Below are 26,486 nucleotides of genomic sequence, written 5' to 3' on the forward strand. Positions count from 1 at the left end.
CGAGTGCAGGGATTGAAGGCGTGCGCTTTGATACAGGAAAACAGGCCAAAATGAACGCAAGGAAAAGTGGTTCCTGATTGAGCGTGAAACCAGGGAGCCTCTCCTTCTAATTCAGTCCTGCTTAATCCACAAGCAGAGGGTCAGAAAGTAGCATGGAGGAGCTGAGGGCCTAGACACAGCCTAGAGCCCAGAGGCCCTGCCTCACAGAGATCCAATGTCTGTGGAGCCAGGAACAACTAAATGGGCTAGGTCTCAACCAGAAATGACTGCTGAAGGATTGGTGTGAGCCCCTGAGCACAAGGCAGCTCCCCTCACCCTCATGGGGGCCCAGAGACAGAACTGAGAGTCCTTCAGGAGCTCTGCTCCTTCTTCCTTAGAGAAGTCCCTTTCAGTGACACACTCAGCCACCTGATAAGGCTCACTGCTTAGCCTCCCGAGCAGCGGGGTGGACAGAGGTCAACAAGCAATGTAAGTAACCTCCAAGAGAGCTCCTTAGGAAATGTGTGGTCTCTTTTGTCCCCTCCCCGTCTTCCTGTTGGCCAAAGAGCAGCCCCAGTGGTTGGATCTCAATGATGGTTCTGGCCTGCTTGCCTCTGGACACAATTCATAAGAAGAGCCGTGTAACTCTGTGCTGACATCTAAGCCTTGCAACCTCACCTTCCTGACCCAAAGGCTTTATGCTTTGCTGTACTTTCCACTTGGGCCAGAATAAATTGACCAACAGCAACTGTGCAGGTGCAGCTTGGGTATCAATCAGGCCCCTGAGGCTGTCTCTGGCCTGCTGCTCACTTGGAATACAGGGCATGCCTCCATACCTCTAGACCCACCACAGGCTGGAACCTGTGGTTAACATTTTCCAATTCAGGGCAGCCTGCTGTAGACTTCCTCATCCACCACGGCCAGCTCAATGTCCCTTATTCAGACAACCAAATGTATCATCAGATAAATATATACATTTATCCAGTTACCTCACTCGTGGACTTCAGACCAAATACACAGTGATACTGGAGTATGGGTACTCTGGTGACCAGGCCCTGTTAGGCCCACAAACCAGGACCTAGGCTAACCCAATAGGGCTTCGCCTTATTGGTAAGTTGGCCTTACCTTTGCCGGGGGCTTTGTTCCTTCCCAGCTGCGGGTGTCCATAGATGGAGGGACTTGGTAGATGTCGTGCCCTATGCCAGCAGAAGGTGGCACCTGGTAGATGTCCTGGGCTGGACTTCCAGGCCCTGGGGGCACCTGGTAAAGGTCTGTGGCCGGGCTGGGAAATGAGTGATGAGGTGTCTGCTTTGAGAATGTGGATATCTGTTTGGCTGGGGGTGACTGGAACTGTGGGTTGGGCCCAGGGGCTTGGTAGAGACCTTGCTGAGCCTTGCTGGGAGTGGGTACCAGGTACACACTGTCAGGCTGGGGCTGGTATGCAGTGGGGAGCATGGGACTATACTGGGAAGCCGGGGGTACCGGGGTATGGACACCCTGAGGGAGGTTGGGCTGGGGTTGGGGTGGAGTGGCAGGTGGGCCTGGTCCAGGCCCTGCTGGCTTCTTGTCGTACATGCCAACCAGGATCTTGAGGCGGTTACCAGGGACAATGCCTTGGCGCCCATGCAGCGAGCAGAGCCACCAGCCACCCAGGCCCTGTGTGTCCCGCTCGAGCACTGTCATGATGTCGCCCTTTCGGAAGGAGAGCTCATCCGGGGATTCAGCTACGTTGTCATAGAGGGCTTTGGCCAGCACATTCTGGGGAGAGAAGACATAGGTGGACATGAAGGCAGGAAGATAGGCACAGGCCTCACCCAACTCCTACCTATTCCAGAATCAGTAAGTACCCAGCTTTAACTTCCACAAAGAGACTTAGTCATGTCTGAAAATAGCAGGGGGCCTTTACCCTCACTGCCTCTGCCTGCCCCCCCAGCAGCAAAGTGGAGCTGACCCCAGTCTATCTTTTAGCTGAGCTAGGGCCCTTCAAATCCTCGACAGCAGCAGCTGCTACCAGCTGCCATCAACACTCACAAGATGTGTGTGTGTGTGTGTGTGTGTGTGTGTGTGTGTGTGTGTGTCTCTCTCTCTCTCTCTCTCTCTCTCTCTCTCTCTCTCTCTTAAGAGAAGGCTCTTTATATGTGACTAAAAACCATTCCTGGGTCTGGAAAGATGGCTCAGCAGTTAAAGGGAGTTTCCTGCTATTGCAGAAGAACTGAGTTTGTTTCTAGCATTGGTATTGGGTGGCTCACAACCTAGATCCAGGGGACCCAATGCTTTCCTCTGGACTCTGTAGGTACCTGTACTCACTTGTGCATGTATACAGACACAGAGACACCACATATAATTAAAAATAATAAAATCTTTTCAAAGTTCCTCTGTACCAGAGAAGTTAAGGATAATGACAATACAGCCACTAAGTTTCCAAAGGATAGTTCAGTAGAGTTGAGAAACTAATTTGACACAGTTTCTTAAGATAGAAACGGGGAGGGGAGGCATTTCCCAAGTTCACCTACCAAAAAGCCAGTAATTAATGGAGAAACTTAAAAAACTGTCCCTTAAGCTCAAAAGAAAGTAAGATGTTCTCCCCATTCCAGCTCCAAGGTTCAGACTGTCCAGGGCATTGCAGTTCTCCAAGAGGAAGAAATTAATGGGGTGAGGGAGGACCATGCACATCACAGGGTTGGGACAAAATGGTCATCCTCTGCAGACCACACGATCATCTTTGTAAAGGTATTCCAAGTACAAGAATCAGCAAAGACAGAACAACAGAAGTTTTCTGCACAAGACTGAAGGACAAAATGTTTTTGCTCAAGTAAAAACTTGAACGGAAGGAAAGATGCGCCAAGTTCCCCGTGAGACGACCTTAACACTGTACAGTGTTCATCTGCCCATACTTTCTTAGTACAGCAGCCTGCCCATCATCATGGTTTCACTTTCTGTGGTTTCAGTTAGTTACCTGTGGTCAACCATGGCCCAAAAATATTAAAATGAAAAATTCCAGAAATAAATAATCCATAAGCTTTCAATTATAGGCCATTCTGAGAAGCATGATGAAATAAACCTCTTACTAGTCTACTCCACCACCCTGGGACCAGCACATTCATCCCATCTGTATGTACTACTTGCTTATTATCCAGGCTTGCAGATCTATTCAGCTACTGCAGGACTTACTGTGTCTGAGTAAGCCCGATTGTGATGGCCCCAAAGTGCATACACACACATAATAATTCTTACATAATTCAAATTTACCAAAGAGAAGCTATAAAGGTGCTTCTGCTAAGTGAAAATGTCAAAGTTAATAATTTATGATTTTAGAGAGACCAATCACATATCTTTTATTATAACATATTAATTGTCCTACTATTGTTACTAATCTCTTACCATACCACATTTATAAATTAAACTATTATAGATAAAAGCCAAGTATGGCAGAGCATGCCTTTATTCCCAGCACTTGGAAGGCAGAGGCAGGTGGATCTCTGTGAGTCTGAGGCCAGTCTGATCTACAGAGTGAGTTCCAGGCCAAATAGGAATAGATGGCGAGGACCTGTCTCAGACAAAAAGAAAAAACAATAATAAAAAAATCTGCTACAGATAAGCATGTATTGGAAAAAAATATAGTATACAGAGTGTTTAATACTAACCTGAGCTGGGAGGTGGCAGTACATGCCTTTAATCCCAGCATTCAAAAGGCAGAGGCAGACAGATCTGTGAGTCTGAGGACAGCCTGGTCTACAGAGTAAGTTCTTCCAGACAGCCAAGGCTACACAGAGAAACTATGTCTCAAAAAACAAACAAACAATACTAATCTGAGGTTTGGGGCATCCTTTGGGAGTCTTGAAATCCACCCTAGACACTGAGGGGAGAATAATGTGAACTCAGCATAATTTAATTGCACCATAATAATTCATCATGATAAAAGTGCCATAGGGCTTTTAAAAAAAAAAAAAAGAATTCTTTTACAATGAAATGGAGGCATAGAGGCCAATAAATAAGCCACTTCTGAAAGGCACAGGCACTCTTTTCTAGACATGAGAACAACTCTGAGCAGGACAGGGCTGGGAAGCAGGGAGAAAAGGCTAAGACTCCACAGAGGAAGGCAGGAAACGCACTGTAAGAAGGCAGCCAATGTGGACACTGACCTTGGCATTACAGACTATCAATCAGGACTCAAATCAAATGGCCTAGTGCTAGGACAAGTAAAGTTAATAGGAATTTGGAGTTCATACAATTAAAAAGGAAAAGATGCCGGGTGGTGGTGGTGCACACCTTTTAGTCCCAGCACTCAGGAGGCAGAGGCAGGCAGATGTCTGTGGGTGTGAGGCCAGCCTGGTCTACAGAGCTAGTTCCAGGACAGCTAGGGTTGTTGCACAGAGATGCCTTGTCTCAAAAAACAAAAAACAAAAAAGGGTACAAGACCAACAGAATATGTAATATGTAAAAAGGTCACCCAAGGGAAATCAAATGGAACTCTTTCTTAGAGTTCCAGCAGGAAGAGACAGGGATTATGCCACTCGGTCCTACAGGTATCCTGGTATTTAAGGAAGTGGTGCAGGCAGGGGTATGCACAGGCTTTACTGATCTTAAGAGCACTCAGCACCAGGGTGCTTGCTTATCACATATGGGGCCCACCTGTATTGACCCCGAGCAGTGAGAAGGTAACGGTGAGGCAAGTCAGCCCTGCCCTCCTGAGTCAGAGCAAGAAACAAATGTGTTATGGGCCACAACTTTATTTTGTCCATTTTTTCCCAGAGCTGAGGACCGAACCCAGGGCCTTCTAGCAAGTGCTCTATCACTGAGCTAAACCCCCACCCCTGGCCAGAACTTTAAAGCTATAAGCACCTACAAAGCAGTACCCTCTATATGTCAAAGACAATGGTTCAGGGACAGGTCCCAGGCACATTACTAATGTGGGTGCTTCTGGGGCTCCAGGAAGAAGCAAGAGGAAATCAGGAACATCAAAGGGAGAGCAGCACCTCCCATCTTTACTGGAGCCCCTCCTATCATCTATCACAGCTACTACAAGAACTGGGTACTCTGTCCTTCCCGTGTCACAGACACTACCAGAACAGCAATCTGCACTTCATGTGGCCCAGAAGCCAAGGAGCCTGTGCTGGAGCCATGTGACTTGAGGACAACAGCACAGACAACAGGGAAGAAGGCACAGGAACCCAGTGGGGTGGCTCCAAGACTGCCACTGTGACTTGAGCAGGCCTTGTCACTGCCTCCTTGCCCAGGAGCTGGGCTCAGAGATGGCAGAGGGCAGGAGTCTGGGCTAGGTGTGGCTGGGACATCTTCTGTCCTCCAAGAGCAGCAGAAGACTGTATGCTTCAGGAGGGCTGGTGGCAGAGGCTGACTGAGTCCCCACTGGGCACTCAAGAAGGTCAGATGCACCCTTCTGGCCTTCAACCAAACATCAAGTCTGGGTGACCTACAAGGTCCCTCCTAAGACTCCTGGGTCTGGAGACACAAGGAAGATCTAGACTTGAAAACAGGACCTGGGCTCTGGCTACTTGCTGTGTGGCCTTGCCTACCGAGACTCTGGAGGTAGAACCACCCTCTGGCCAGGCTGCTGGTATACAACTGCAACCCCAGCACTTGAGAGGCAGAAGCAGAGAATCAGGAGTTCAAGGCCTGGGCTAGTGAAACCCTATCTCAGGAAATCAAAGCTACATCAACCAAACAACAGAAACATCCCCACCCTCTGGACCTCACCTCCTTCACGGAACCAATTAGGGGCTGGAATTCAGGCGGCAGGAAGGGCCATACCCTACCCTAGGGACAGAAATCCAGAGTGGGATTTCCTCAGGCTCTGGGGAGAGGAGTCCCGGGGAGCTACCTCTGATTTCTTTCTCAGGCCTGCCACACTGAGAGGTATCACAGGCTGGCATCTGTTTCTCCAGGACATCTTGAACTCTCCAGTCCCAGAAAAGGAAGGGGCAGAGGAGCTAGGAACCAAAAAGAACAAGTCCCAGGGAGAGACCAAGTAGAGAGGATGCCTAAGGAGGTCACAGCCCTGAAACTGCCAGAGTTCCTGCTGTCTACACCAGTTAAGGAAGGTTTAAAGTGCACTGAATAAGCACTGAGTACAGCAGCACTTCCAGCATTCAGAAGGCTGAGGTAGGAAGAGACTTTGAGTTTTAGGTTACTTTGATCTATAGTGATATCCCCACCCCTCCAAAAAAAAAAAAAAAAAAAGACTCCACAATAAAACATCATTTGAAATTTTAAATGAGGTATCAGAATATCACTAAAAATATTCAAGACAATAGGGGTAGATATTCTCTCATTTACAGAATTTTTCAATAAGTATTTATTTTGAAGTTGGAAAAAAAAAACTGTTTGAAGGGAATCAACCAAAATTAACTATGTATGAAAATGTCATAAAAAAATCTGTTACTCTGAAAGCTAAGGTTTTTTCCTTCTCTCTCTCTCTCTCTCTCTCTCTCTCTCTCTCTCTCTCTCTCTCTCTCTCTCTCTCTCCCTCCCTCCCTCCCTCCCTCCCTCCCTCCCTCCCTCTCTCTCTAAGAGAAGGAAAAAAAACTTATCTAGGAAAAGAAAATGGTAGGTCACATGGCCAGCCCTGGGTCAGGATGGAACAGAGGCAGGCGGACGCTATAGTGGGTCCAGAGGCCAGAACCCTGGAGGAGCAGGCCGGGATGGGAACTACCTTACAGCCCACCAGGCTCACAGTCCCCATCCCCAAGCTGCAAACAAGAGACGCAAATTTCCCAAATATGGTCTGTAGCCTGCCTCCAGGAATCACCAGGCCCACCCTCCCTCAGTGACCCCAGAACATCAAGCCGCCTGGCTGGGTCCCCTAGCCCCTGCCCTGGTGACCACAGGAAGTGCCAGCAGAATGAGTCACAGGGAAATTCCCTCCAGCCAGTCAAAGGCGGGTGGAAGTGTAGACAGAAGGGCCTGCTCCTGAGTCCCTCACCTCTTAGGATTGCTGTGCAGGGAAGGCTCAGAGAGACCCCACTGGGCGGGTCTGGGGACACCAGGAGAAAGCTAAGGCATGGAGGCTAGAAGCATCTGTTGAAGGGAAGGTTCAGTAAACAAGCCAAGCAGAGAGGAACTGCCCAGCCCAGGTGAGCCGTCCACCCGTCTGTTCGGGCTTCTGGCCTCCCAGATGCTAGCTCTACTTAAAGCGCACACTCATGGAGTAGTGCCTGCCAAGTGCGCCTTGGCCAAGTAGGGTTGTAACTGTATAGTCAAGGGCAGCTGGAGCCAGGCTGGGAAACACCTCATGGGCTGGGCACGTGGCACCAAGAGCCTGGCACCAGGAGTTCCTCTGCCTGTGTCAGCTGGTGTGCTCTGGCCCAGAGCCTCTGTAGCAGCCAGCCTCTCTCCTGCCCAACCCAAGTCCTAAGCACTGCCAGAGCCTGACCTATCGACTTTTTCGGCTGGCCAAGCAAAGGCCCTCCCAGCCTCTCTGCCTCCCTAGTTATTACTCAAGGCCACATTGTTCCTTCCCTCTCGCAAGCCACTGGGCAACAGTTCAGACCCAGACCAGCGTCCAGCTCTTCCTCCCACTGCTATGTGACCTTGGGTAAGTCCCTTCTCCCCTAAACAACCACACTGTCACAGCTAAGATCACACTGCTGGCTTCAGAAGATCTTACTTTTGTTTAACAAGAAGATTACCCTGGCTCCAGCTCTTGCCAAACTCCTAAAGCAGCGGTTCTCCTCCACATGCGGCTCCTAACTCCTTAGGGGGGTCATATCAGATATTTACATTACAATTCATTAACAGCAGCAAAATGACAGTTATAAGTAGCAACAATAATGTTATGGTTGGGGTCATCACAGCATGAGGAGCTGTATTAAAGGTCTGGTCACAGCACTAGAAGGCTGAGAACCTCTGTACTAAAGACAGTGCACACTTACCCTTTTGAGGTCTGGTCAGCACAGAGCTTACAACCGCAGTAGGGCAGAAAGACATCCAGCAATAATTTGCCCTATCTAGGAGTGTAGCTCAGTGTCACACTTGCCTGGCTTATGTGAGGCTCACTAAAGCAATAATTTGCCAAGAAGGGGGGAAGTGGGGTACCAGAAATAATGAAGGACAAGACCTTTGCATATGCGTGGCCTTCCCAAGGAAGCAACACTCTAGCTGACTTACTAGCTAAGTACATAGGGCACAGCAAGGGTAGAATCCAAGGTACTGGAGCAGGAGCAATGAAGGGAGACGTCTGTGACCCCAGAGTGGGACACAGACAGGGCTGATCACTGTAGGATTCCACAGCGTATCCCTCTATCATCCCAGGGTCAATAGACGCCATCCAAACAATGGCTTTCTACAGCCAAATGAGCCCAGATGGGTAAAAGTCCACGGCAGCCTGAGCATTCCCGCTGCAGTCATGCTTTCTCCCTAGCAGTCTCCCATGGGACTCTGCCATGACTGAAGCTGGAGAAGCAATCAGCTTCCTGAGCCCATTTTCCAGTCTCCCTCAGCTGAACTGTTGTATGGCTCATGCTATGCTATATACGTTGTCTCAAGCTCACAATGGGTACAACTGGGACTCTAAGAGATGCAGAGCCAGGTTACAATTATCTGTATAGACAAGTGGTCCTCAACATGTGGGGTGCAACCCCTTTGTCAAACCTCTATCTCCAAAACTACTTCATTATGATTCATAACAGCAGCAAAATTACAGTTATGAAATAGCAACAAAAATAATTTTATGGTTGGGGTCACCACAACATGAGGAACTGTATAAAGGGTCACAGCATTAGGAAGGCAGAGAATCACTGGTCTAGACGATGGTGCCAGTCACATCCAAGACACCACACCACAGAGGCTGTTGCCTGGCTTGCCAATCTCTGGCCACCTCACTCTGGGAACCTACTGTTGCATCCTACATCTATAGAACCGTATCAGACATCACCCCCTTTCCTTCTTCAGGAAGGCCCAATGACTGTCTGAAGACACCCACTCCTCTTTTGCCCACCTCACATACTGCCATGTCTTGTTATTGCCTAATTCTTGTTCCTAACTCAAACATGGGAAGCACAAGTCTATCTCCAGCAGAACCCTGGGTGCCAGAGCAGACTTGTCGTAAGAGGGGCCACAGCAAGTGCCTGTTGAAGTCAGTAGAGCCAAGAAGACCCCTAGCTCGATGTCAATGTTCCCTGTTCCACACAACATCCTTGTACATGGGAGGACTGTCCCACAGGTATTACCTGGTTGAAAATGGCCCCCAGTGTGTCCTGGGACCTGTGAAGGCTTCAGACCTAACAAGGCTCAAGCTAGCCTTGAAATGCAGAAGCGCAGAGGGAGAACTGATGTGACGGTTGTTCTTAGCTCCAGTTGCCTTGGGGGAGAGTCCTAGGAGAATCCTGTGGGATTCCCTAAACCCTCACAATAGGGCAGGGTGCAAGCTGGTGGCTTCGAGTGCTGAGGAGAGGACTCTACAGCTTCCCCTCCACAGAGCCTTCAAGCAGTGCCAGCCTGGGCCCTCTAACCAAAGGACACCCTGCATGCAGGTCCAGGTCCAGCTGGTTCATACTCATTTACACAGCAAACCATGTTCTCAGCAGCCCTGAGCCAGCTCAAGATGGGAACCAGGTGAATCAGAAAAGGAACAGGGCCACTTGACACAACCAGCAGGTTCCTAATGACAACAACAGTGAATTTTTCCCTAGGTCATGGGCCGAGCTCCTTCCTACCATGTTCACCTCACTTCATCTTCAAAACAATCCCAGGACACCAAGAATTATGTCTATCTTATCTGAAGGGAAGCGGAGGTTCAGAATGGATACACCTGTCTGATCCAGAGACAAGAAACAGTAGAGCTAGGTCTAAGGCCATGAGATAAAAGTGGAGTCAGGGATTCACCGGAAATGCTGAGCTTCACAGAATCCTGGAGTGTTAATTGCACGAGCCTTTCCTACCCTGCCTAGTCTCACCCCCAATGCATACACACTGGCTCCCACCCCAAGCACAGAGCCTCACACACAGCAGGCACTAAGGAAACACTGGCTCCCTTCATACTCAGAACCACTGCAAATGTGAGCCAAGTTTATTTCTGGGATAATCTGTTTGCTTGTCCCAAAGCCACCTACCCAGTGGCCAATGGATGTAGGCCCAGTGAATGGGTGCCCAACTGGCAGTCCTACTCACCACTGTCCTCACTCATGTCCAGGTATCCACACCTGGAGGACCATGTAGTCATAGACCGCTGACTAGGGACCTGGCAGCTCTCCTTGCCCCAATCCAGGATCCAATGGAGTCCCAAGAGATGGCACTTTCCCCCTTCCCTATCCTGACAAGCCAGCTTTGACAGCATCCTGCCCTAGCATTCCCATGGACAACTAAGTAGCCAGGTCATGTCCCTGATACACTGATATGGAGCAAGAGTGTGAGAACCATGCTCAAAATGGCTTGTGCATGAGCCCACATTCCAGAGCCATCCCAGGGGAGCCACAGCTCCAGTTTTGCCTTCCTCAGGACTATGTGACAGTACAAAGGCAGTGGGGGTGGGGGGCACGGTGGGTAGCTACAAGCTCCATGTCTGACACTCTGCAGCCAGGGCAAAGGTCTGGAAAAGGAAGGAGTGAAAACCCACCTGCAGAGGGTGGCCTCTGCCAGGAATTCCCCTACATACACACACACACACACACACACACACACACACACACACACACACACACACACACACACGCTGTCCTTGGTTCTAGTAGCAATAGCTAATGACTTTGTGTCCAGATCCAGCTCTGGGCCGGAAGCAGATTCCTGCTCCAACTCCTGCCAAAATGTCACAAGTACTATATCTTTGGGAGTCTGGGCAGAGATGTAGTGGCATAAGAAACCCTCCTGCTGTAGAATATGGCATCACACCACGGAGGGTGAAGATACCTACTGCTTCCTTCCCTGGCCCTGGGATTCTAATAGAGGATTTGTGAACCTATCAGTAGACTGGTTCCAGTTCATTTTTGTGATTTAGTGCCTTAGAGTTTAGCTTAAGACTGACCCTTCGGGGTTGGGGATTTAGCCCAGTGGCGCAAGGCCCTGGGTTCGATCCTCAGCTCAAAAAAAAAAAAAAACAAAAACCAAAAACCTGACCCTTCATTTCAGGGGCAATATGGGGCCCAGAATAGAGGTAATCCCACCCCTGACTCTGCCATCGTGGAGGATCCGGAGATCAGAGCAAAAGGGACAGGGGATCTTAGGACAAGGCCTTGGTTTATTCATTTTTCAGATCTCAAGTCTCCTGGAGCTTTGACACTCAGCAGCTCTAAATAGGCTTCAGCAGCTCGTATGTAGTTCAGCTTCCTGAACAGGGACAGGGGGACAGTATCACAGAAGGTGTGATTCTCCAACATACAAAACATACCCCCTCCACTCTCTACCCATCCCACAAAGGCCTGACTTTGTAGCTCACCTAGAGATTGGAGGGTTACACCAAGATAAGATGTGGAGCCTTGACTCTTCTTAGAGATCAGAGGACCAGACAAGAGGGTCTAGCCCCATCCTCTGGGTCTAAGGCCACCCCATAACCCCTCCATGCTGGGAAGAATGGCTATCTGCTGGAGAGTGATCCTCATCACCCACCACAGCTCCCAATATCAAGCCTGACTAACACTGCCTCTTTCCAAAGGCCTCCCAGCCTGAGCAGGTTGGGTTGGGGCAGCGTGCAGAGGATAAAGATGTCCAGTCTTGGGGAAAAATTGTGGTGGGGCCTCCCAAAAGAATGGATGCTAGCAGAGGGCCACAGTAGAGCCCGACAGCTACTCAAGGCCAAGTTCCCTCCTCCCAGACAAAGAGTGGGGAACATAAATGGTGCAGTACATAGAGACCAGGATCTGGGCCCTGGGTTCAAAGGACTAACTCCCTCCCCCTCTGCCTCAGTCTCTACACTTATAACCTTACAACCAGGATGGGGAGCAACAACTGATTCAGGGGCCTTTCTTGTGCAGACAGATTCCCTTAAGACACTGCCCTAACTTCATGCCTTGACATAAGGAGATCGCACAGCACTCATTCTTGCTCCGAACAACCACCAATGGCCAGAAGCTCTAGTCTTCCTCCCCTGACCAAAGGTGACTTTGCTCGCACAACCTGGACTGCCTTACGCTGCCCTGCCTCCACCCAGCTTCCAATGGGTTCCTTCTTTGCTCAGGGCAAAGGGGAGGTGAGTGCTGGTGCCAGGAAGGTGTGCCGGCAGTTCCTCCCCAACGGCTCCCTTCCCTAAGGCACCACCTGGCTCCTGATCCTCTAGGCACCCACACCTGCTATTCTGGCCCATCAGCCCTAGCCAGTCACACCATCCAACACTCCATCCGGAGAAAGGAGGGCGTGTCCCCGGGAGCAAGACAATCGGAAACTTTCTCACTTTGCAAGGAATGGACACATGGTCGTTATGTGAAGGTGACCAAACCCATAGCAAACCCTAGATCGGGAGGGTCTCTCAACCTGGACCTTTCGACACCGCAGAACTGTGAAGATATGCTGCTGCCCTCAATGGGATTCTAACCTGTAGCGGCTCGCCGCTCGCCTGCAGCCCTCAGCAAATCTCTGCTTCTCAGAGCCCCGCGGCATACCACCTCGCGTTCAGCCTCAGGCAGCCCGGCCCGTGCCAGGACCCAGGAGCTGCGGACGCCGAGTGCGACACGAAAGCTCCGTGGGCTGCGGGGGGTCGAAAGGCGCGCCGAGCTGACCGGTAACTCTGCGGCCCGAGGGACGCGCCGAGCCCGCAGGAAACGTCCTCCCCGCCACCCCCGCGCCCACACTCACCAGGTACTTCATGGTGCCCGCCGGCCAGAGGCCGCGCCGCCCGCGTACCGCCTGCCGCCCGCGCCGCACGTCTCAGCCGCCTCCTCGGCCGCCCGCAGCCGGTCCACTTGGCTCCGCCCGCCCGCCGCCGCCCGCTCCCGGCATGCCCAGCCGCGCTACCATTGGCCACCGTGGGCCCCCATGCAAACGAGACGCTGAGGTGGGCGGGCCGTGCTGGTTGCAGCCCGGTGGAGGTCTCCGCCCCCCGCGGCCGCCAGCCAGGCTCTTGAAGGTCCTCTGAAGACGCCGCCGGCCCCATCGCTCTGCTCGGGTGCAGCCTCTCCTACCCCTCCAGATGCCGGCCTTCTGCCTTCCTCACCTACCAACCCAGGAGTATTCCCACGTGTGTCCGCGGCATCGGATTCAGACCTGAATTCCGAGGCAAAGTGGAGGGAGTATGCCCCAAGAAAGAATTACTGAAAACAATAATAGCTAGCGCACGACTGTGGACAGGCCTTACTGTGTAAGGATACCAGGAACCCCGCGTGATGGTTCATGCCTAAGGATCCCAGCAATCGGGAGGCGGAGGCAGGAAGGCACCAGCCTGGGCGACAGAAAAGACCCCAGGGTTGGCCAGCTACAGCCTGACCTGTTGCAATTCATAGGCAGCAACAACCCCTGCCCCTCTGTATTCCTCAACCATATAGGATTTCAGCTGGTTCCCTGAAGCCCACCGGGAGTGAAACCAGGGCTAACTACGTCCACTCCACAAATGCCTCTGGCCACTCAGCAAGGAACTAGAGGCTTGCCAACTCGTGCTTCAGTTCTTCACTGAGCTCAGTGCAGGCTCCGGAAGCAGGGTCTCCTCGATCAGGTCAAAGTCATGCCCTAGGAGGCCTCCCTCCCCATTCCTGTGTCAGTCCTGTCCAGACACAAAACTCGTGCCCAGCAACCTTCTTGAAACCTGCTCCAACTTGTCTATTTCAGGAACGTCGAAATGTGCACATTGAGAACGAGGGAGAAGGAAAAGGCACCGGGAGAAAGCAGTGGACAGAGCCTCAGCTCACCTAAATGCTCCTTGCTAGGTTTCAAGTCAGTAACTGTCACCCAAGCAGCAAAATCTGGATACTGCAAATCTGAGTGCAGACTGCTGGGAAAACCGGAATGAAACTTATTTCAGACCTCACAGGACCCTGACCAGTCCGCAATCCTAGCCCCTCACTGACACTATCAGGCAGCTTCTGATGCCAGGAAGCAGTAAGACAGACCCACTTAATTTCAGCATAAAGTTCTGGAGAATGGTGGGTAACATACACACCTGCTCAAAGCCAACCTCCACAGGCATCTGTGCAGACTTTCAGAGCTCCTTCATCAGGGGCTGGGCACAGAGAGTGCTCACAAGTCCTCTGAACACCTGGTTAAACCAGATTCCTGGGTCATAACCCTCCTGAAAAGCTAACACCTGCATTTCCCCAGGGTGTCTGGCTTAGAAACCAATAGCCAGAGCTCACAGCATGGGGGAGGAGGGGCAAGGAGAAATGACCCAGTGTCCTGGAACATTCTCTCCTGCTGGTCACCATGCCCTACTCCTCTCTGTCTCTGTCTCTCTCTCTTACACACACACACACACACACACAGACACACAGACACACACACACACCCTCCTACATCCACCTCCATCCAGCTACTCAGTGGGTCCAGGCTAGTGGGAACATGCCTAAGCATTTGTCCCAATGTGTGGGGTTGAAGGGTCCTCAACATGTCACTGGGTCTCTTACTTTGAGGGAAGGAGCAGGATCCAGGAGTCACTGCCAGGCCTGTAGGTCAGGCCTTCAGGTGGGAGGTTTCTGCAGGATGGGTAGGAACACAAATGCCTGGTCCTCAAAGGAGACAGATGGCCTCTATCCCCCCCTAGCCAAGGGAAGGCACCACAGGGAGGCAGTGACTAGCCAGGACCTTGGGAAAGGGAGACCCTCCTTTTTCAGAACAGATTAAAGTGGCACTGGGGGTAGGGCTGTGGTTATGAGTGTGGAAGTGGGGGAAGGGAGCTGGACTCAGGCTCAGGCATTTCAAAAATTTGCTCCTTTTCCACTTAAACACGCCCCCCCCCCCCCCCCAGCCTGTGAGTCTTGGAATGGCATTTCCGCTCTGGAAACAAGACCCCAGGATTGACACCCCACTGTGCTGTTGGGACGGGGTGGGGGGGTGGGGGTGATGCTGCTTCCCAAGCTACTGGAGAAGGAGCACCCATTAGGCTGGTTATGGCTGCGTTATGTGTTAGAGCGCTGACAGGGATACTACCTACGCACATCTGTGGCCTCTGTGCTGGCCTGAACACGTGCTCAGTGCTCCAGTGCCCCTCCTGGCACCGACAACTTCCATGCTGGCCTGGGACACATGCTCATTTCATGCCCACAGCAACACACGCTTTACTGCTGGCCTCACTTTACAGGCGATGTAACTGTCACACAGCAATCCATGCACAGGAAGGACAGGGCTGACATCGGAGGAGGAGGATGGTGGGGATGCTAGACCGTACCAAGATCACATTCCGGGCTCCAGACAGGCAGGTATCTGAGAACCAAGTAATCCCTCCTCTCCCCAACCCCTCCCAACGCCCCCCCCAAAAAAAACCAACAACAAACCAACGAAGACCCTGCGTCCAGCACTGGGGCCATCACTCCTCCGCAGTTTAGCTTCATTGATGAGGCTGTGTGTGATGAGGTGGAACCTTAGGGGTGGTTCTTGTGGGAAGAGCTAGCCTGAGACCCGAGAGGAAACCAGATTTTTCTTTTTTTTAATTTTGAGACAGGGTTTCTCTGTGTAGCTTTGGAGCCTGTCCTGGATCTCACTCTGTAGACCAGGCTGGCCTCGAACTTGAATTCACAGAGATTCACCGGGCAGTGCCTGGGATCAAAGGCGTGCTCCACCACCGCCTGTCTGGAAACCAGATTTTTGCCTGAGCACACAGACATAGGCACACGCTGCAGGCACAGGCACACACAGGGACAAGCACACAAAAGTGCAGCTCCATACAGGTGCAGCATACACAGACAGGATCAGACACACACAGGTGTATCTGCAAAGGAGGAGCTGAAAGATGGCGCCGCTGGAGAAAGACTGTACAAGCATGGCCAGCCACAGCTCCCACCCTCCAAGACAGTTGTCAGCCACAGCTCCCACCCTCCAAGACAGTTGTCAGCCATCCCAGGAGTGGCCTGGAGTCTCTACCAGCTTGAAGATGCGCTCACGGGATGCAGGGGAATACCACTACCTCTGGGGCATGGAATGGGCACTTGCACAGTAAACAGAAGAGGCCACTCAACTGCCTATTACTGCTTGTCCTAGACACTACTGAGAACAGCCTGGGATAAGTAAGGTTGAAGTCTTCTGGCCTTCTGAACCTATCACCACTTAATGCCCGGTAATGTCCACTGTAGCACTTAGAACGGCAGAGAAGGGAAAGGAGTAACGGAAATACTCAACTCTAGGGGAACGCCTGAACAAGCCAGCCCCTCCAGGAAGACCATGCAGCTACAAGAGAACCACTTCCAAAGAGCAAATGACCGAGAGTGAACAGAACAGGCATGAAATGACTTGCATGAGATAAGGCACACAGCCTCTTCCCTCCCGAAGCTTGGGCTGGACAGGTCAGCTGATGGCCAGCTCTGGGAGCGGCAGTGGGAAAGGATTTCCTGAGACCGGAGGTGAGCACTGTGAGCCCCAGGGACAGGAAGACATGTTGTCCCTACAGGGCCACAGGAGCTGTGGCCTTCCTCCTGAGAGGGATACTCACAGTGCCAAGCTCAAAACCTGGGCAAGGCTACAGGGACCCTTTGACACAGTCTATCACATCAGTCTATCCTCAGCACTCCAGGGACCGGGAGATGGAATGCCACCACCCAGAGGCTCAGAGGGCAGTGCCTCTGCCAGCTTACATGGCCAGGAAGTGGCAGCAGAGCTTACATCTGTAACTGCCTATTCATCAACCTAAGCATGTTGCTACGGGAAAGGACCCTGGTGACCTCAGCACAGTGTGTACTCCTAGGGCAGGTACTGGAGTTGCTAGCCTTAGAGCTTCCCTGTGCTCCAGGGCTGGAATGACCAATGAGAGCACTCACTCCTCATTACAGTAGTAAGTCTGTCCAACAGTGGGCAGGGCCCTACAGCCTGGAGCCAGTCTTCCTGGTCAGCCATGCCCTTTGTCATCCTTCCTGCGAGTCCCAGGGGACTTGATGGAAGGATCGAAGGATCTGAGGCAGTGCTACCTGCTCTGTAGGGCACAGCCCAGGGGTGAGAAGTGCACAAACTGACTAAGGCCTCCCAACAAACCCCAGGGTGTGTAAAAGCAGCACCCTCCCGACTGCCCTTTCTCCCTTCCTGTGTGGTCCTGGACATTTTCACGGTTCCTGCAGCAGCGGCACTTCCAGAGAGTGCTTCTCTCACACAGGACATCCCCCTGCAGAGGCCTCACTGGGCGCTGGCAGCCAAGGGTGGGCTAGGACTGGGTACTACTGCTCCCTCCGTGTGTGGACCAGAGGCTGGGGTCTAGTGTGGCTGCCCTTGTGGCTGCTTCCTCATCCCCTCAACATTAGGGAAGAGTCAGACTAGTGGAGGAAACCTGTCAAGGAAGAGAGGAGCAGGGAAGGACATGGGAAGCATGGGACAGGTCCCTGTCCCCGAAGAGAAAGCTCGGGCTGGTGGCTGGTCTACTTCAGTCTGCTAGGCTGGGTGGGCAGGGACAGGGTGTGGTCAAGAGACCTCACCAGCTGAGCCATCTGCTCTCACTCTCCCATAGCAACCAGCAGTTCAGACAGAGGGGGTGACTTCACATGCCATCTGCTACATGCCCTCAGCAGCTTCTACTGAGCACCAGTGCCCACACCCACAGATAACCACAGATGGGTAGAGAACAGGGCTGTCAGTCACAGGGGCTGGAGTCAGTGAGCTACAGGGCCTGCAGGGTCATAGGCATCAACCCAGGGATTCCAGGGTATGTCAAAGCAGCTAGCTCCTTCCTTGCAAAGAAACATTGTGATCCCACATGAATCTATTTCAGCCTACACAGCAGGGCCCCATCTGCCTCAGGAGAACCAGACCAAGGCTTCATCTTGACTAAACCTACAGGAACAGGAGCCTTCACAAATGACTCCTCAGCTGGTCACTGCACCTCTCAGAGCCTCAGTATGCATACTGTTACAGGCAACCCGTACCAGCAGCTGGGTCCATGCTCAAGACGCTGATATGGATGCACAGGGCACTCAGGTGTGTCTCAGTGCCAGCAGCATACCCACATCCCAAATCACTATACATCAAGTCCCACCCACCTTCCCTTGGACCACCCCCACAGACACAAGTGCACACCTCTAAGCCTATTCCCCAACCAGGCTTCCCTGTTCTGAGATTCCCCATGTTCCCTCAAAACCTCATTTGAGGATCTGGGTGCAATTCTTCCTTGGAGCAAAGCCACAACAGATCCACAGCCAATGCTGGGGTGAGCAGGTCTTCCTTTGAACTGCACTGGGGTGGCTGGTTATGTTACACACCTCTTCCATTTGCACCCACGGTCTGAGCATCAGATGCATGTCAAGTGTTGTGTTGTGCTAGGACACTGCCATGGTGAGAGTCTCATTCTCAGAAAATTGACACTTGGGCTGTGGAAAGTGGGCATGCGCAGATAATCACAGCTGTCTGCGCTGATGGGAACTCAGAGAGGGCAAAGACGGTGGCAGGGATGCGGGTTTGTTCCATGTAAGGGGTTGGGGAGCTTCTCTGTGGAGCTGACGTGGCAGTAAGTGTGTGAATCTTTGCAGAGGAAAATCCCAGAGAAACCTGACTTTAAAAGCGCAGGCGAGTGGGCTGCTTGGGAGAGGAGGGACAGACTCAGGACAGGGGACCGCAGGAGGGCTCCTGGCAAGCTGCTCCCAGCTCTGGCCTCTTGAAGGGTAAGGTGCATCCTGGACTGGGCTCTCAGAGTTGAAACAGGAGTGGCTTGGTAGGATGTCTGGGTCAGGTCCAGCTGGGGAGGGCGGAAAGGACCAGTCAGCTTGTGTCCAGGATTTATCTTCTCTGACCTGCTCCCCTTGCAGCCCTCCGCCAGGACCTTCAGGACAGAATGAGGCCCTGGGAAAATCGCAGGTGACTCAAACACCTGAAGTTAACCTTTGATGAGCTGGTGGGGGAATGCAAATTCCTCAGGTCCTGCTGGGAAGGCTGTGAACAGGGAGGAGTGTGGTCTCATCACACTCTGAGCAAACAGATCATTTTGGTAGATACAGTGTTTGAGGGCATAGATTTCTCTGGGCATGACCTAAGGTTGCATGATTAGATGTCATGTTTTCTTTTCTTTCTTTTTCTTCTTCTTCTTCTTCTTCTTCTTCTTCTTCTTCTTCTTTTTTTTTTTTTTTTTTTTTGTATGTAGAGCTGAGGATCAAACCCAGGGCCTTGCTCTTGCTAGGCAAGCACTCTACCACTGAGCTAAATCCCCAACCCCTTGTTTTTGTTTTTTGAGACAGGGTTTCTTTGTATAACAGCCCTGGCTGTCCTAGGACTCACTCTATAGACCAGGCGGGCAGATATACCAGGCTGGCTGGCTTGCTTTCTCTCTCTCTCTCTCTCTCTCTCTCTCTCTCTCTCTCTTTCCTTCTTTTTCTCTCTCTCTTTTGTTTTTCTGAGACAGAGTGTCTCTGTGTAACCATCCTGGCTGTCCTGGAACTAGCTCTGTAGACCAGGCTGGCCTCGAACTCACAGAGATCTGCCTGTCTCTGCCTCCCAGTGGGAGTAAAGGCGTGCACCACCACCGTCCAGCAGATACAAGGTTTTCTAATTCCACCAATATACCAATGTTCTGATAGTTAAAAATCCACATTAAACAAAAGCAAGAGATAGCTATCCATCAATAAAAGAATGGACTAAATGCACATATCCATAAAGAGAATCGTATTCAGCAGCCAAGAAGGAACAAAGCAGTGATATTCCCCATGTGGGTGGCAGTTTCTATTCTGTTGACTGAAAGAAGCCAGAACTAACACAGAATGAACAGGCAAGTCTAAGACAGAGAAAGCAGGGTGGTGACTGCCCGGTGGGGACCTCTGAGAACTTTCTGAGGTGATGATGACATTCCTTATCCTGATAGAGGGCTTCATAAGCCCAAACCTTCCCTATTGTACACTATTGTACATTTAACACCTGCACATTTCATGGTGTGTAAAAATCGACCTCAATATAAAAAAATCTCGGGGTTGGGGATTTAGCTCAGTGGTAGAGCGCTTGCCTAGCAAGCCCAAGGCTCTGGGTTCAATCCTCAGCTCCACAAAAATAAATAAATAAATAAACAAATAAATAAATAAATGAATGAATAAATAAGTCTCAACAGGTCGAAAATGAAACAAAGCACAGACAAAAAGGATGTGCGACGCTGCATAATATTCTTAAAGACCCCAAAGCAGATATTAGGATCCTAAACCCACTACTGGGTGTCAGGGAACTTACAGTTAAATTTCTGTGCCCCCTTAACCTAGGCTTTCTGGAATAATGTTCCTCTTTGCTCATATATTATATAGTTCTGGAGGTTTTGATGATCCTAGACTATGTGTGTCTTCGCTATAATCTGTTTCAGATCCTTCTTGGAATTTGGCAGGTTTAATAATAAAATTACTGAAAAGCCCCCTTAGCCTCTAATCTCCCCCCTAGAAAAGAGATTAACTTTAGAGCCACATCTTGTGACCATCTCTCCTGCCAGAGTGGTGTCTCTCATCACCTCTGCTGAGGTCCTGGCTCTCTTTCGTGGATGAGGAAGACGATGTCTGAGCACACAAAAGCAGTGGGGCGAGTCTGACAACCTAAGTCCCTCCTCTGGGGCTTCATAAAGGTAGACGGAGAGAAATGAGTCCACCAGTCATCCTTTGACCTCTACTCTGGGCTTCTCTGTGTAACAGTCCTGGACCAGCTCTGTAGACCAGGCTGGCCTCGAACTCACAGAGATCCACCTGCCTCTGCCTCCCGAGTGCTGGGATTAAAGGCGTGCACCACCACCGAATGGCTTGACCTCTACTCTTGCACATGTGCCCACACACACGACAATGGTGACAACAAGGACAATGACCCAAAAGAGAAAATAAATGATGAGGTTTGGCCAGGAAACAAAGAAAGCAGGCAGCTATCTAGAGGCTAAGTCCGAGGCTTGGACACAGAAAAGATCCTTGAGGGCAGTGGGTAGGAGGGGCATGGCCGGAGTGGCCCAGGGCCACTGGCCCTTTCATGCCAGCATTAGCACCTGAGTGCTGAGATCTACAGGTGGGACTGAAGTTCTGCCTGGTTACTTTCAGTGCTAGACCAGGCTGCTGCAGATCATGCCTGAGGACAAGCCTGCACCCCCGTAGTTTTCCATGCATGCAACCCTGTCTGCACAGAGAACCCAGCTGGCCTGAGATGGGGTGGGCTAGCCAGTGGCGCCATCAGAAGCCACTCTGTTGGAGAAGTGAGGACAATGACCTGCCCAAGTTATAAGAGGATGAACTCCAACAGTCTGTGCAGAGTCGGGGAGAGGCCAGGGTCATCTGACCACTAAGGCCTTGGCAGGAACTGAACCACAAAGAAAAAGCCACTGGAGAGAGACGGGGGTCAGGAGCGCCTCCCTGGATATCATACCTGCCAGCAGAGGCTGGAGTCGGTGACTATCTCACAGCAGCAGCCACTAGACAGCCTCTTCTGAAGAGCTGCAGGCATTCTTGCCGACTTCCTCACGAATGTGAGGGCTCAATGCATTCCCACACCACCCAAAGGAAACTGAAGCATGAGGTTCTGTAACTCACTACTGTAGAATCTAGCAAGGTTCCTTCTAGAGCCCGTAGCCCTGACCTACCAAAACACTGTCCCCATCCTGAAGCAGCAGCTTCTGTGATCCCCCACTTAATCTTCAATAAAAAAGAAACTGGAAGGAAAAAAAAAAAAAGAGCAACAGCCATTTCGGGACTGGAGAGATGGCCCAGCACTTAAGAGCATTGACTGCTCTTCCAGAGGTCATGAGTTTAGTTCCCAGCACCCACATGGCAGCTAACAACTGTCTGTAACTACAAGATCTGACACCCTCACATAGACATGCATACAGGCAGAACACCAATGCACATAAAATAAAAATAAATAAGTTATTTGAAAAAAATAATTTAAAAAAAAGAGAGAGAGACTTGGCCAGGCGGTGGTGGCGCACGCCTGTAATCCCAGCACTCGGGAGGAGGCAGAGGCAGGTGGATCTCTGTGAGTTCGAGGTCAGCCTGGTCTACAGAGCTAGTCCAGGAAAGGCTCCAAAGCTACAGAGAAACCCTGTCTTGAAAAAAAACCAAAAAAAAAAAAAAAAAAAAGAAAGAGAGAGAGAGAGACTGAGCAATCTGAAGGTTTATGTAGGGCCGTCATTACCTGCCCTGGCATGGTGGCAGATAAGGGTGATAAGAGGTGCATCCACACCCTCAGCAGGTTGCTGAGCTGGCCAATGAGAAAAAAACATAAGAAGCCAGGTGGTCACAGGTCCTGCACCTGATGAAGCCTTCAGTCTTGTGACAGAACCTGCTAGCAACCACCATGATCCCGTCTTTAAATACATAGTAACAAATGAGGCCAGGAGGCGTCCAGGGGCAGTGTTGCATGGGTGCGCAGGAGTAACCTACCTGGTAAAGAAGGACAAGGTTTGAAACCAGTTCCTGGAATGGGAAGGGGAGGAAGGACACAAGTCCAGTAACAGGAGAGGGCATGGCATGGGCTTTGGGCATTGAGCTAAGGCTTGGGACTCCGACATTTCCCTACCTCCTGTGCCCTTCCCACAGGGCTGCAGTTGGCTACTTGGCCAGCCCTGGTTCAGACCTCTGGCTCCCTGGCCAACTACTCAAGTACAGAGGGGCCCCAGGATCATTCCAGATTCAACCAAGTGCCCACTGATTTCCACTGGCTGCCGCTAGATTAGTCAAAACTGTATTGACTGTGCTGCCCAGCCATGGGCAAGCTGCCTAGCTTCTGTGAGTCCAAGATGGCTGTCTACACGGACAAGAAGAAGAGACTCTAGGTTTGCCTTTCAGGATAACAAACAACAACAACAAAAGGTAGGGTCACACATGGAAAGCCACAGAAAGCTGTCAACTGCTCTCCGGGCTGCAGCCCTGAAATTAGAGTGGCCATGCAGAACGATGGTCATTTTACCACTATGAACGCTGCCACTCTGGCTCCCACCCTGCCCTACCTCTCATTGGCCTTGTGACTGTGGGCACATAGGGGTCCTCCCTGAGGCCCTGTCCACGCTCATGCCCATGCACAGCACACAGGACACTGCTTACATAGGGCAGCATCTGTGGTCCTTGAAAGGGCCCATCCTCCAAGAAGGGGTCCATCAGAGGCTAGGTGAGCTGCCCAGTTTCACAGACAAGAAACAAGAGGGAGAGACACACAGCAGCGGGGGCTGCTCTGTGCAGGACTTGCTCTTCACCTTACTGTGACAGGGCAGCCAGCCTCTTGTCACTCACGAGCATGGGTCTGAGATGGCAACCCAGCCATTTTCTAGTGTGAACTTCAAGCTAGGACAGACTGCCAGATAGGCCTGTCCACTGGCCAGCCATGCACTGAAGGAAGGCAGATGTCAGAGGACAGTCAGGAAATGAGTGACCAAACACTACTGAAGTTCCTTGCTCTCAGCTCCCAGCAGAGGCGAGAGCATGAGCTGGGAGCCGGGGCCACCATGGATCCCATTTCCCACAGGGGCCAAATAACAGAGCTAAGACCCTGGCACAGCAAGAAGTGATGGTACAAACCTTTGAGACCAGCACTTGGGAGGAGGCAGAGGCAGAGGATCTCTGTGGGAGTTCAAGGCCAGCCTGGTCTACATAGTGAATTCCAGTCTATTCAGGGCTTACACAATGAGATCTTATCTCAAACACCAAAGCAAAGCAAAGCAAAAACAAAACCCTGTACAGGCCCTGCTTGGATACCCAGGAAACCACATCAACTCGACCTAGTCCATCCCGAGTTCTCTCTCTGCTATCACCCCCATCTCCTTCTGTAGCATCTTGTAATTTCTGTGGGCCAAAGTGCCTGCGTCAGCTTTATCCAGGAAAAGGCTGCCCAAATGAATGGGTGTGCTTAAAACTCAAACGTGTCCCTGAGTATCACATGGCCACTCACCAGTCTGGGCTCCCTGAGCAAGAACAGGGCAGGCAGCTCTTTCCAGAGGCCTCCACCAGGGCACCAAGGTCCCAGGAGAGAGGACGGTGGTCTGACAGCCTAGCTACATGCCTTGCAGAATCACCCAGGACTGTGGTTACAAGTGAGAGAGGGTAAGAAGTGACTTCTAGAGGGGAGTGTGGTGGGGACAGGCCTTGCCTTTATTTCCTCATAGTGATTCTTAGCTATATAAGTCCTACCAGACCCCTGTCCTCTCTAGTTACAGATGGTGACGGCCATCTGCCTTGTTTCTCTGACCAGTGTCCACAGAGGCAGAGCTGGCTGGTGCCCTATGCCCAAAGCCAGAGAAAATCCTGAGCTTTGCAGAACAGTGGAGCAGAACAGGAGAGGGGCTTGGCAGGCTTTCTCTGTCTCTTCCTAGAGATGAGGCAATTATGCTTTGAACCAGAAGAGATGGGGGTGGGGGCTCCCATCAGCACAGCCTGGAAGCCCTAATTTTTTCATCTGTAACTCAGCATTACCACTTCTGGGGGCGGGCAGGAGCTGGGATCTTTAATTCTGTAATAACAATGCTTTGCACTTACACAAACCTCTTTTCTCCAGGAATCTCCATAACCCTATGGTGGTTAATTAAGAGGCCACTTGCGCTGCCAGGAAGCCTTGACTATGTGCATCACAGAGAGAACCCGGTCCCCAAGTAGGTGAAGAGCAGTCCCAGAATAAGGCCAGGCTGGACAAGGCTCTGGCCCATTGCCCCTTCCTGTCATTGGGGAAAAACCCCTGACTCAGCAGAGAAATCATGGCTGCAGGCCATTACTACTGTGCAGACAGGATGAAGGTGTGGCCTCAGACCTCTGTCTATCTGTAAAGTGGAGTCTGTACCTGAGTCAGTCCGTCATCCAGGTAGCCATGATCACTGGCTACGTCAGGAGAAGAGACCATGGCCCAATTGTGAAGCCCTGGACTAAGGGCTGCTCAAGTCTGTCTGATGGGTTAGGAAGAGGGGTTGTCAAGCAAGGGGAAACCCCTACAGAAAGGAGGCGCTGGTCGGAAGGCCCTGGGGTTCAACTGTTCAACAAAACTTCCCACAAAGTGAGCGCATAAAGCAGAGGCAGGGGGAGGTAATATCTTTCCATTAACCAGCCAAGCTAACCACTCCGGAGTGAGGGTGTCTGGGGACAGCACAGACCCCGCCCCGCGCCTGGCCATCGGGTGGGTATCCGGGAGCACAATAGGGCAGCTCTCCCAGGGAGTTTTCTAGGGACCAGCACAGACCTTCCGACCCCTCGGCCGGCCCGGCTGACCTGGACATGGGTTTCCAGGGAGTGACAGAGCCCCTCTTCTCGGTCCACTCCGGGAAGAGGTCGGGGAAGGGAGGGTGGGGAGAAGCGCGGACCCCGCCGGGTCCACCAGCCCCAGGGGCCCTTAAGAGGCCCACAAACACCCTCTCCCCAACCCAGCCGTCCCAGGGGGAGCTCCCGGCGGGGCCAGCACGGGCCCCGGTTCCACTCGGCTGTCCTGGAAGAGGCTGGCAAGGCAGGGTCGGAGTAGCCGGCGAGGGGGCGGCGCCCCCATCCCGCTCCCCACCACAACCCGAGAAGAAGAACCTCCGGCGACCCCCGGTGGCCCAGGCCTGCAGCGGGGGGCGCGGGGTCTCGGGCGGTCAGCACTCACCGGCACGGTCATCTTGGCCGCCGCCCCCGGGGCCCTGCGGCAGCGGCGCGGGCTGGCTCGGGGCTGCGGGGCTCGGTGGGCCCGCGCCGCTCACAGCCCCCGGCGCCGGCTCCCGGCGCTCGCCGCTGCCCTCCGTCTGCTTTCCGCCGCCGCCGGACAGTCCGGCCGCTCCCCCCCCCTCAACCCCCGCGCCGCGCATGCGCCGCCCGCGCCGCCCCTCCCCCTCCCGCCTGCTCCGCCGCCGCCGCCGCCGCCGCCGCCCGCGTTAAAGGCGAGGACCCGGGACCCCAGCATTTTTTCTGTCGGCACAACAGGGCAAGGAGGCTGTGTTTCCACACCTTGCCCGTCCTCCCAAAGGCCACCACCTCCAGATGCACTATTGGAAAGAAAGAAAGAAAAAAATCCCATCCGGTCCGCCCACCCGGTTCTGGAGCCCAGAACCCCCACGCCCACGCGGCACGTCCCTCGGTGTGGGTCCCCAGGCTCGTACTCCCCAGGTCTGGGAGCAGATAGGGTAGAGACTCTCTGGGTGGAGGCGATCTTAGTACACCAGAATTCCTCTGCAACCCCCGCCCCAAGCTGAGAGGGAGCCCACGGCTGCTCCAGATTCCCGGCAAGCAGCCTGACTTAAGCCTTGGGTTCCCCTGGAAGAGAAATTTAGAGTGGCTTTTAGGGAGGGTCCCACGGTGGGCCCTCCTGCCCAAGACTGGAAGACAGGCAGTCCTTGGGATTCCTTTCCCCAGGTTAACACCCCTAGTTTCTTCAGCCGTTTGACACCCCGCATGGTGCCCATACATGCACCTGCAAGCAGTGAGCACATGAACCCTGGACTTCAGACTGCCACGCCCTTACAGTTTTGACCTTCCTCCCAGTGCACTGAGACTCTGAGATACTTCAGCTACCCAAAGGCTAAGAACCAGTGGTCTGTTCTGCTGCCTAACCACACACAGACT

General features: G+C 52.3%; 1 protein-coding gene across 2 annotated transcripts; it reads right to left on the reverse strand.

Moving 5' to 3' along the window:
• On the reverse strand, positions 1 to 25,702 carry Bcar1 (BCAR1 scaffold protein, Cas family member). Of its 2 annotated transcripts, none has more exons than XM_036188313.1 (2): positions 25,534 to 25,702; positions 1 to 1,737 (listed from the first exon to the last, which is right to left on the reverse strand). In XM_036188313.1, the coding sequence occupies exons 1-2, from the start codon at positions 25,543 to 25,545 to the stop codon at positions 1,084 to 1,086; spliced, it is 666 nt and encodes a 221-aa protein (XP_036044206.1). In that variant the 5' UTR covers positions 25,546 to 25,702; the 3' UTR covers positions 1 to 1,083. The 2 variants fall into 2 exon arrangements, with proteins under 2 accessions (XP_036044206.1, XP_036044207.1); XM_036188314.1 differs by lacking the exon at positions 25,534 to 25,702 and adding an exon at positions 12,718 to 12,798.
• Positions 25,703 to 26,486: the final 784 nt, after the last annotated feature.

Source organism: Onychomys torridus, chromosome 5, assembly GCF_903995425.1.
Source record: "Onychomys torridus chromosome 5, mOncTor1.1, whole genome shotgun sequence".
Classification (NCBI taxonomy): Eukaryota; Metazoa; Chordata; class Mammalia; order Rodentia; family Cricetidae; genus Onychomys; species Onychomys torridus.